At 31.5% G+C, this 12,744-nt stretch overlaps 1 protein-coding gene across 1 annotated transcript; it reads left to right on the forward strand.

Moving 5' to 3' along the window:
• Positions 1-5,221: 5,221 nt before the first annotated feature.
• LOC139897163 (uncharacterized) lies at positions 5,222-7,878 on the forward strand. The gene is made up of 3 exons (XM_071879821.1): positions 5,222-5,374; positions 6,999-7,268; positions 7,645-7,878. The coding sequence occupies exons 1-3, from the start codon at positions 5,237-5,239 to the stop codon at positions 7,696-7,698; spliced, it is 462 nt and encodes a 153-aa protein (XP_071735922.1). The 5' UTR covers positions 5,222-5,236; the 3' UTR covers positions 7,699-7,878.
• The last annotated feature ends 4,866 nt before the right edge of the window (positions 7,879-12,744 follow it).

Raw genomic sequence — 12,744 nt, forward strand, 5'->3', positions numbered from 1 at the left:
AAGTGTTGTCTGGTGTAGTCAAAGGTATATTCAATACACACTTTAATCGGCATGATATAGGCATGACCTAATACATTGTTGAGGGACTCAGAAATAATTGTCATTGTGTTACCCCCAACGACTCCTGTTTTTGTCCATATACACAGTCCACATTCTTAAATCAGCATCATGCAAATATTTTCAAGCCTCTATACTAGCTTGTCTGATGGCTTTGAGGGAATTCTTGTAGAGTATATGATTGGATGTCGAACCGGCTGTCCAACACAAGTGTTTGAGCAATGCAACTTTAATAAATTTTCTCAATAAGTTGCTACGAATGTGGCATAACAGTACCTATGTTCCCAATCGTATGTTTGAGCACCCATTGCATGTAGGATATCTTGTTGTCGATATGAGATGACACACAAATTTTTGTTTCAAACAACATGTTCTTGGAAGATTTTCAAAAACCAAGACCAACTATCGTTAGTTTCTTCATCAACTATTGCGAAGGCAACGTGCATAATTTGATTGTTAGCATTTTTCCCAACTGCTATTAGCAAATGATCGGAATACACTTTTTATATGCTTTAATAGCTGGACCAAATGCCCAAAACACATATTTGAATGTGTCGACACCTTCTTCAATTCGACGTCTATTTTGAAACTTAATAATTGTATCTGGATTAGTATAAACTAATTCATTTAAATACTTTGGTAGATGAACAAAATTACTTTTCCAAGTTCTAAACAATTGTTCGATTGAATAAGCCTAGCATTCCATGCTTTAGCATAATGCACATCCACATGCCATGTATTTTTTATTTGTGCTTGGATGTTCTTAAGAACAAAAACAATGTTTAAACTTACTTGATGGGAAATTTCACTAGCAATTAAGCTAGAGGTTAAACAACGGTTGTTGTTTTCCGAGACGTTTCCATAATAAGTGTTCATCTTTTCATTTTGAAATTTTCCATACTCTGGATCTATTTTGACATGTACCACTTACATTCTGGCAACAATAGTATCTTCTTGTGGACCCTTGTAATTTGGGCTAGTTGTTCTACAATTTGCTTGCCTATAACCCAGCCTACTATTTTTAATAATGATTTATCTATTATTGTTTATATTTCATTTCCGAACAGCATATATAAGTTCAGCTCTGTTCTGGAACACCATTTCTTTTGTAATAAAATTGATCTCTTTATGATAAAAAAATCCATGAAGCTTTTTGGTCATCATCGAATGGAAAATTACTACTAGCCTCACCTTCATTAATAAACTCGAAACGTGAAACTATAGCAGGCTCCGGATTTGGTTCCACTTCCTCTTCTCTACCTTCGTCACCAGAGACATTCTCTTCAACGCTATAATGAGAAACTGTATCGCCGCTTGCAGTGGACATACCATTATCTGACTCTACTACATTATGTCTTTCCCGTCGTTGTTGTTCTTTATCTCGTCGTTGTTGTTCATCTTCAACAACTGTTAACTGGTTGTGAGATGTTGATGGACCACCTTCCACACTTTGAATAAGATCAATAAAACATGAACTTTATGTGTTTGGAAAAAGTTCTTCAAACAGAATTTGAATTTGAGCCTGATAGGTTGGATCATTCTGAGAAAGAAAATAGATTGTTTCCGAAGTGTAATCGTCGGTAAGTTCATGCCCTCGGATTGGTACGGGTTTCCTCCAGGGCAGTAGTTGTGGGCGAGTTATACAACTAAAAGAGATGAACGCGTGGGTAGTTTAGTCCCCCTGGTTGATCCCAAACTTATGTCCAAAAAAATTATTAATATTTAATTTTTATTTTTCTTATGACATTATTATTATTATTATTATTATTATTATTATTATTATTATTATTATTATTATTATTATTATTATTATTATTATTATTATTATTATTATTATTATTATTATTATTATTATTATTATTATTAATAATAAACTATTAAATACTCTATGTATTTTACTTAGTGTTCTATAAACGAAGAATTAGTCCAATATTCGATCTTTGGCACAACACAAGTTTCGACCAAACTTTGAGACTAATCCCCAAACATATACTATATATAGAGAGAAAATATAGAGATAGAGGAGATAGTAAACTATTTGATTCATGAAAAGTTTAAAAAAAATCTCAATAGAAAACATGAGCGAAGAACATACCTGAAATCTGAGTTTGGATCCAAAATTGTAGGTAAATTTTTTTTAATTAATTGTCTATTGTTAGATAGGGAAGAATTGAAGGGACGCTATCATGAAATCTGAGTTTAGATCCAAAATTATAGGTAAAATGTTTAATTAATTGTCTATTGTTAAATACGGAAGAATTGAAGGGACGCTACCATGAACATCTACCAGGAATACAAACTTATTATGTCAATGGTAAGCTTATAACCTTTTGTTATTTTCAACTTATGACACTACCAGAACCTATTGATCGATTGATGATTTCTTTACATAACGCTCGAGACTTATAATCTTTTATTTTTTAAAACTTAGTTTTTCGAGTTATCACCGCCGCGATGAATAAATCAAGTTGCGACCCTGATATTTTGCTCCCCCCACACCCCGGTGCCATCTCCGACTGCGTCGATGGTGGTGTCATCAAATGGCTTCGGCCGCACATCGATATTTTATTTCTTTTCCGTTTTTCTTTTCCCTTTCCATTTTTTTCCTTTGGGTGCAATATTTGGCAGAAAATAACTGTTTTTCGGCTGATGTATGACCATTAGTTTTTGATAGTGAAATGGGGGCGGGGTGAAAAAAAAATAAGTTTAGTTTTGAAATGAAAGGCAATTAAAGCTTTTAGGTGTTTTGCGTGGGCTTTTGTTTGTTTTGTTTAGGCGTTGTTAGGCCTCGGTTAGGCTCGGTTAGAGTTAACGTCAATGTATTTTAGTCTAGCGAGGTTTACTCTTATTATTATTATTATTATTATTATTATTATTATTATTATTATATTATTATTATTATTATTATTATTATTATTATTATTATTATTATTATTATTATTATTATTATTATTAACAACGAAATTTTATTAAACTCGGCACACTAGCAAGAAGCTAGAGAGAGCCAGGAAAACAGAAACAACGGGATTACAAAGGCTTTATAAGCCACAAGTTACGAGAAATATTAAACTCACCTCAATTACAAAACTAGTTAAAAGAAGTAAGACGAATACTATCAAATAACGAGCTCTTCTTCGAGGGATTGTCTTCAAAAAGAGTGGCATTCCTGAATCTCCAAATGAACCAAAGTAAAGAGGACACTATGACATACATGCGTTGTTTAGCATCGGTGGTTGACTACCATCCGTTGAACCAAGAGATCCACTCGTCCCATGATGAAACCAAAGGAATGTTGATGTCGGACCATATACGTAGCTTGCGCTATAAATCCACCGCAACGACATACCCAAAAAACAAATGGTCAACAGATTCTACGAATCCATTACAATTCGCACACCCATTAACTTGAATCTCAATCCCTCGTCTCGATAATTTCAATCTTGTAGGTAACCGATTCAAAGCCAACTTCTAAATAAAAATGTAGAGTTTTCTCGGAAGCAGCTTACACCATCTCGTAGCCAAGGTTTACTCTTATCAAGCCCTCCGCGTTTATTTCATTGTATTTGGTTTAGGGTCCTTCATTTTCCAGTGAATGTTCCAATTTTAATAATTATTGATCTCTTAGCTAAAAAAATTTAAAGCTTCTAGGGTTATTTTATTCACTAAATTTTCACAAAAGTGATGATAATTCATAGGCAGTTTCTTGTTTAAATAAGTTCAATCGACGTGTTGTAAGATATAAGATTTTATTCTAACAAAAGATTTTACTTTATATATTATTATTTGTTTTAAAGTACTGAATTTAAAATCACAAAAAAATATTTTAATGTCAGAATACTATTGAAGACAATATTCCGAGAAACAATGTCCTGGACACCGTTACTACTCCAAGATTTGTCCTTGACACCGTTGCTACTCCAAGTTCTTATATTACGTCACTGGTAAGTTTATATATTTGTCACAACCCATTTCAACTAATACAGTAAATCATAATTCATATTGTACTACCTTTTACATTGCAGCCTTGCATGACATCACACTTCGAGAAAGAAAAGAGAGTCGAATGCTCAAATTTAGATAGAATTAGCACCCTTCCTCAAGACATAATTATCAATATATTAACTCTTATGCCAATTAGAGACGTATTGAGGACGAGCATCTTGTCAAGAACATGGAGGTATAAATGGACGAGCACTCATACTTTTTATATAAAGGGTTGCGATATGATAAATGAGCCAAAGAATCTTGAACTCGACAAGATTAGACTTACTAATGCTATCTTCCACGTTCTGCTACTACACGAGAGCCCGTTTATGCGGTTCAATTGGATTGTTGACCTAGATATGTCTTTTGAGATCGACCAAATAATTCTTTATCTTTCAAGAAATAATGCTCTGCGGCGTTTTTTGTTAGCAAATTATTCTGATAAATACTACAAGCTACCTGACTCGTTTTTTTCTTTTCAAAAATTAGAAACTCTCTTCCTCAAAGAGTGTGTTTTTGAGCCTCCTTTAACGTTCTATTCATTTAGTACCTTAAGGTGTCTAAGATTTTACTGCAATGTTAAGATCACTCACTTAAACGTATCCTCACCAACAGTCCACTGCTAGAGGAATTAGAATTGGTACGGTTGATACATTATGAAACTCAATCGAATTAATTATTAGAATGTTTGGGACCTTAATGTACCTTGATCTATGCAGTTTGGTATTAAAGAAGATGAAGATCCGGAAAATAGTGGTGTTGCACAAAGAGATAAGTTATCATTTGTTGACTTGTTTAAATCTTCACCTTTACTTTGGAAGTTGGAAATTCTAAAGTATTACATGGAGGTAATATCTCAAACTGATAAGTGAAAATAATTTTTTTAGGAGTGAATAGTGAGTATAGCCAATACGATAGTGTTATTGGCTCTTGTAAATGATAGTAAGTTATAATATAATATAATATATTATATATGTATATTTATATTAACGGTAAACTTTGAGATGTTCAATATAATTAATCAAACGGACGCAGTCAAATCATGTGACCGGCCGCTTTTGAAATTTCAACTTGAGACTTCTTACGAGAATTGATAATTAGGCTATTTACGATGTTTATCTCTTCTATTATAGATATATAAGCTTAATTATTGTTTTTGATATCATGCGAAATAAAGCACTTTGCTACACTTGATATGCCGCCGAAGCTCCCAATTTCAATAGTCAATCTCAAGCATCTCTATTTGGGTGTGTCTTTTATGGAGAAAGAAGAACTTTTATGTTGTTTTTGTTTGATTAAGAGCTCTCCAAATTTAACCGACTTATTTCTGAAGGTGAATATATAATTTCATAAATGAATATATATATATATATATATATATATATATATATATATATATATATATATATATATATATATATATATATATATATATATATATATATATATATGGGCACGATCCATGGATAAGCTTAAAAGGAGTATAAACCGGATAAGCAAAATAAAATTTTTTTTTTTTTGAATTTTTTTTACATTCATAAATCTGCATTAAAATGCACCTCTAATCAATTTTTTTCATAAAAAAAAGTTCAAAATCTTTCAAAAATCGATGATGAATGGTAAAATTAACCATTCATCGGGTTAATTTATCATTCATCTTGTTTACGATTAATGATAAAATTAATCAATGCTAAAAAAAACCAGATGAATGGTTAAATTAACCATTCATCTATTTTTTTATCATTCATCATAAACAGATGAATGGTTAAATTAACCATTCATCTGCTTTTTTTTAGCATTGATTAATTTTATCATTCATCGCGAACAAAAATGAATGATAAATTAACCAGATGAATGGTTAATTTTACCATTCATCATCAATTTTTACCATTCTTCATCGATGTTTACCATTCATCATCGATTTTCGAACGATTTTGTTCAAAAACTTTTTAAAATTTTTTCGTTTTCTTCTATTTGCATATTAAAGGATCGTTTTTAAAAAAAAAAAAAAATTTGAAATTTTACTTATCCAGTTTGTGCCCCATTTAGTGCTTATCCATGGATTGGTCCACTATATATATATATATATATATATATATATATATATATATATATATATATATATATATATATATATATATATATATATATATATATAGTGGTAGGATCAAGAGAGAAGTAACCAATCGGGGGGAAGCGGGGAAGCAAAAACTTTTTTTTTTTCATTTTTTGAAAAAACTTTGTTCACGAACATTATAAATGGGATGAAAATATGAACATTTAGTAGAGACACTTTGTGATAAATGTTTTTATTTTGGCGGGAAAACGCTCGAAGAAGTAATATATAACAATTATCGTATTTTCAAGCGTATGTTGATGTTTTAGCTATTGGAGTTTAGATATTATGGTTTAGATATTAGGGTTTATAGGGTTTAGATATTAGGGTTTAGAAATTTAGGGTTTAGATTTAGGATTTAGATTGAGTTTTTTAACACGAACGGTTTAGAGTTTAGGGTTTAGGGTTTAGGGTTTAGGGTTTGGTGTTTTGGGTTTATGGAATAAATCCAAAACACCAAACCCTAAACCCTAAACTCTAAATCGGGCTAAATTTTACTTGAAAAAAAAAACGTTCATATTCTTCACGAACAATATTATCTTGAATGTTATTTTTGTCAATCGTTTTCCCGCCTAAATAATAACATTCATCACGAAGTGTCTCTTCTAAATGTTCATATTTTCGTGTGATCTTGATGTCGGAAAAAAAAACGAAAAAAAAAAATTTTGTTTCCCCCCGCTTCCCCCCGATTGATTACTTCCCCATTGATCCTGCCCATATATATATATATATATATATATATATATATATATATATATATATATATATATATATATATATATATATATATAAATAAAGTTTTGACATGGGCTTTTTACGTGATATACTTCGTATATTATAGAATGAACAACTCGATGATTCTCCATCAGTTGCTATGAATTTTTTGGATCTCCAAGAGCGCTCGAACTTCAAGTTGGATCATCTTGATAAGTTCGAGATGATAAATTTCAAAAACTTAGCTATTGAGATAAATATTTTGAAGCTGGTCGTGACTCAAGCACCTGTAATACGGAAAGTAAAAATAAGACTTGCTCGCATGTTTTACTATGACAAAGAACTAAAGATATTTAAAGATGCGTTTCCACATGCATCAACTTCTATGAAATTTAAGGTTTGAAGCAGAAATACTCACTCTCAATTTTTAAACTATTACTTTCACTTGATTGATTTTTACTTTTTTTTTTAACGGCCGGTTAGTTGGTTACACTCTCCACACACGCTAGAAGGAACCCGCTCTCGAATCTTCGCACTTACGTGAACCGGATCGATTTTATCATGCACATACACCTGCCAGTAGCAAATCGTAGGGACCACAGACCCTAAGGTTGACTGTGTATACATAATATGCGGTAAACCTCCCCCCGGAATCGAACCCGCATCAATCACGATGAGAGAATGTGGACCCACAGTCCAGAGGCTTGGTACCACTCAGCCATGAGCTCGGTTGATTGATTTTTACTTATATCTTTTTTGTTTGGTTTTTGTAGGACAGAACTGGTTGGAAACAATGGAACGGACCCATTGTAGAGTTGAACTTCTGATTTGTAAGGACAAAAGTTGTAGAAGTCTTATTTGCAGGGACAGCAAAAACTAAAGTTAAGTACTCCATAATATATACTAGTAAAAAATTCGCGATTTCACGGATTTTTATAAATAAATATGTTTACAACCATTTAACAAATTAGATATTATGATATGATTGTTTAATGTACTAACTGAATCACCACATATTCAATTGCAAATAAACTTTAGAAAAAATTACCTAGTTGATACATGTGATTTGTATACAATTTCATGAGAAAAACTTAACTTTGTTTTTTTTCAATCCTTGATACCTTTGCTTTGCTGAGTTTTCGTGGTTGATCCTCAGTGGCAGATCCAGAAATTCCTTCACTATGGGCAAATTTTTTTTTTTTTACTAAAATGATTGATAAGAAAATTAGTATGGTACATCGTCAAAACGTTTATAAAATTGTGAATATACATCAATAGATGCATAGTAGTTCAAAACATCTGACTTATATGTATTTTCTTCTATTGTCCATAAGAAATGACTTTTCAAATCTATGAAAGTTTTAATTTTAAATATTTGAGTCATCGATGATTAGAACTTTTTTTTTTTATCAACTTAATCGACAATAATCAAAATAAATATTCAAAACAAATATAGAAGACTACAATATTATTTTATCTATTTTTTTTTTTTTTTTTTTTTGGAAAAATAAGGATTCAAATAACAAATTATTTAATCTAATTAAATTCTAAAATTTCTAACTAAATAGATGGAAATATATACTGTTACGGAGTACTAATTTTCATTATCAATAATACAATACTCCGTAAGACCGTAATATACTATTAACTCTGTAATATTTAAATCATAGCTCTCTGTATTGAAGTAGACTGTAAACCAAGGTGTCAAAAACAAATACTACATTAATTGGACGCATTAAAGGTACAGTGTATTTATACAAATACTTAAATATATATTTATATTTATATTTATATATAACTAGTCTGGACCGTCCCGCGCGTTGTGGCGGGTGCTTTCGGCCTGCGTATTCATATTTAACGTAGCGTTGTGTATTTACAGAGTGGAACACGGCCCATGTGTTAAGCGCCGTTTTAGATGTCGTTGTGTTAATCGTTTTTTAAAAAGTATCCGTTTCTAACGTAGTTAGTTTTGTTTTGTTTAATAAATTTGTTCGAGTGTAACGGTGCTGTTGGAAAAATTTAACTCCCGGCGAACAGAAAAATACGGGTTGTCGTTGTGTTTAGCGTTTTTTAAAAAGTGTCCGTTTTGAACGTGGTTAGTTTCGTTTTGTTCATAAAATTATTTCGAGTCTGACGCTGCCATCAAAAAAATTTAACTCGTGACGAGCGGGAAGATACACGTTGTCGTTATGTTTAGCTTTTTTTTTTGAAAAGTGTCCGTTTTGCGTATAGTTAGTCCCGTTGGGTTCGTAAGATTTTTTCGAGTTGAACGGTGGTCTCTGAAAAATTTAACTTACACCGAGCGAGAAGATAGAACCCGTTATAAATTCGGGTGGAATTAGTTTCTTTTTTATTTTAATAAAATTATATATTTAAACTTTTTACCCCTGAAAAAGTGTAAACTTGAGGGGCCGTTGTGTAAATATAGTCGAAGTTAAGGGTAAGAGACCGTTTGTAATATGAACGCAAACTCAAAACGATAATGCGATATAACTGAAACGACGACATTCGCCACCACTTTTAGTATATAAATGTTAATGTTAATGTTAATGTTAATGTTAATGTTAATTAATGTTAATGTTAATGTTAATGTTAATTAATTAACAATAATATGCATATTCAAGTTTCTCTCTCAACCTTTTTACTATACCATCATCTTCTCTCGTTCACACCATTTCCTAACCTACAACTAATTAGTTAAAAAGCAGTGGTACTAACTAAATTATACTACATCCGTCCCACCACAAGTGTCTACATTTCTATTTTGGGATGTCCCATTACAAGTGTCCATATTGTACTTTTAACCAACGAGAAGAGGTTATTTTGGAGAGAGAAGATTTTTGATTTGTGGAGAATGACGTTGGTGAGATTTCCTAAAACTATGTGCAAAAAGTAAGTGGACATTTATAATGGGACGGAGGAGTATGAAATACAAATCAAATGTGATAATAGTTGATTATATAGGTAACAATGATCACAAAAGCTGTTGACAATAGTTTTTGTTGACAATAGTTAGTTTTTCAAGATTTTCTAACATTTGATTTGTGAAGTTATCCATCGCTAAAACGTCTCCTTTATCAACAAACGATTTGTCCGAAAAATATTAGCTAAATTTTCTACCAAATTTTTAATGTTAGTGGTAATGTTCATTTCTTCTTCTAACACCGATAATTGCAATGATTCCATCTTCCCAATTTGTTGTTCACTGAGTTTCACATGGTTAGTAATTAGCTGAATTTTAAAATCATATTATAGTGATTAGTATTAGACACAATTACTTATATGAAATGACATCTATTTTCATATGAGATGTTAGTAAATATACATATATTACATTACATATTTAGCTAAAAATAAAAATAGATATTAGTTGCATATCTTTATCCAATTTGACGGTCGGAATTCAGCAATCCACGCACGAAATTGTTTTACATGAGACGTCCGCAATCCAAAAAAAATAATACTGAATACATTGATTTTTGCTGCATTACTTTTTAGATTCGCTAATTAAATATAATGTTCCACGATATTTTTGTTTGTAGACTCAATATCCTTATCAGTACGTCGCAACATCAATGTCTTTTGAAGACCTATAACCATTTGATTGTGTCCTTGAAAGCATATATTGTAAATTTCTCTAAAGTTAACACGATCTGTGTAATAAATCAAGAATTTTTGAAATGATTAAGGTTTATATATTCGAGAACAATATCCGATAAGAACAATATTGTTACTTTGTAATGTTATCTGTAAATATTACCACGACTGGCGTCATGCATCTTGACTTCTTGTAAATAATAGATTCTAATTGTAGATATGACTATGAATAATTAAATTTTTAGTATATTATTATCATTATTATTATTATTATTATTATTATTATTATTATTATTATAATAAACTTAAAAGTTTTAAAACTTACAAAAAATTAGTGGGAAGCCTATAGACAATCTGGGCCCCCACACCTCTAGCAATAGCAAAACCTATCCTAGTAAAAATATGAGCAGCAGCACCGGCACCAATATCTTGCGCCATCGAACTCTTCTGAACCCGTTTTAGCAAAGAAACAGCCTCCTTCTCTAATTCCCCAAGGGAAGAAAATGAGAAAGGAATGAAACCATAACCAATCACCAGACAACTAGATTCGTACTTGACCCGCTTCCGACGAGCCGCATTAATCACAGCACGTCCAGGGGCAAAGTCAGAAAGCTCAGACTGTGTCAAAGGAGAAGACCCTGTCAAGTCAACACAAACATCGCGACCACAATCTCAGGAATAAAGTAACACATCTGCAGGTCTGAGGGCCCTGTCGTTCCCTCCAGACAACCCAATGTCAACCTCCTTTCTCGCTGAAATCCCAGATCGATAACAAACATCAACAAGGGAATCCCGGACAATATTATGTCGATGCTTAATACCCTCCATACCAGCACAAGACACCGCGTGATCCCCGAAAATATCCCCAGTAAAAACCCTTGAACAGGCAGAGCATGTAGTGACCCGAACTTTTCCATGTTTATATATATTAATTGAGATTGATATTTACATGATTAAATGTTTCCAACATGTTAAGCAATCAAACTTGTTAAGACTTGATTAATTGAAATATGTTTCATATAGACAATTGACCACCCAAGTTGACCGGTGATTCACGAACGTTAAAACTTGTAAAAACTATATGATGACATATATATGGATATATATATAGTTAACATGGTACTATGATAAGTAAATATATCATTAAGTATATTAACAATGAACTACATATGTAAAAACAAGACTACTAACTTAATGATTTTTAAACGAGACATATATGTAACGATTATCGTTGTAAAGACATTTAATGTATATATATCATATTAAGAGATATTCATACATGATAATATCATGATAATATAATAATTTAAAATCTCATTTGATATTATAAACATTGGGTTAACAACATTTAACAAGATCGTTAACCTAAAGGTTTCAAAACAACACTTACATGTAACGACTAACGATGACTTAACGACTCAGTTAAAATGTATATACATGTAGTGTTTTAATATGTATTTATACACTTTTGAAAGACTTCAATACACTTATCAAAATACTTCTACTTAACAAAAATGCTTACAATTACATCCTCGTTCAGTTTCATCAACAATTCTACTCGTATGCACCCGTATTCGTACTCGTACAATACACAGCTTTTAGATGTATGTACTATTGGTATATACACTCCAATGATCAGCTCTTAGCAGCCCATGTGAGTCACCTAACACATGTGGGAACCATCATTTGGCAACTAGCATGAAATATCTCATAAAATTACAAAAATATGAGTAATCATTCATGACTTATTTACATGAAAACAAAATTACATATCCTTTATATCTAATCCATACACCAACGACCAAAAACACCTACAAACACTTTCATTCTTCAATTTTCTTCATCTAATTGATCTCTCTCAAGTTCTATCTTCAAGTTCTAAGTGTTCTTCATAAATTCCAAAAGTTCTAGTTTCATAAAATCAAGAATACTTTCAAGTTTGCTAGCTCACTTCCAATCTTGTAAGGTGATCATCCAACCTCAAGAAATCTTTGTTTCTTACAGTAGGTTATCATTCTAATACAAGGTAATAATCATATTCAAACTTTGGTTCAATTTCTATAACTATAAAAATCTTATTTCAAGTGATGATCTTACTTGAACTTGTTTTCGTGTCATGATTCTGCTTCAAGAACTTCGAGCCATCCAAGGATCCATTGAAGCTAGATCCATTTTTCTCTTTTCCAGTAGGTTTATCCAAGGAACTTAAGGTAGTAATGATGTTCATAACATCATTCGATTCATACATATAAAGCTATCTTATTCGAAGGTTTAAA

Source organism: Rutidosis leptorrhynchoides, chromosome 3 (genome assembly GCF_046630445.1).
Source record: "Rutidosis leptorrhynchoides isolate AG116_Rl617_1_P2 chromosome 3, CSIRO_AGI_Rlap_v1, whole genome shotgun sequence".
Taxonomy (NCBI): Eukaryota; Viridiplantae; Streptophyta; class Magnoliopsida; order Asterales; family Asteraceae; genus Rutidosis; species Rutidosis leptorrhynchoides.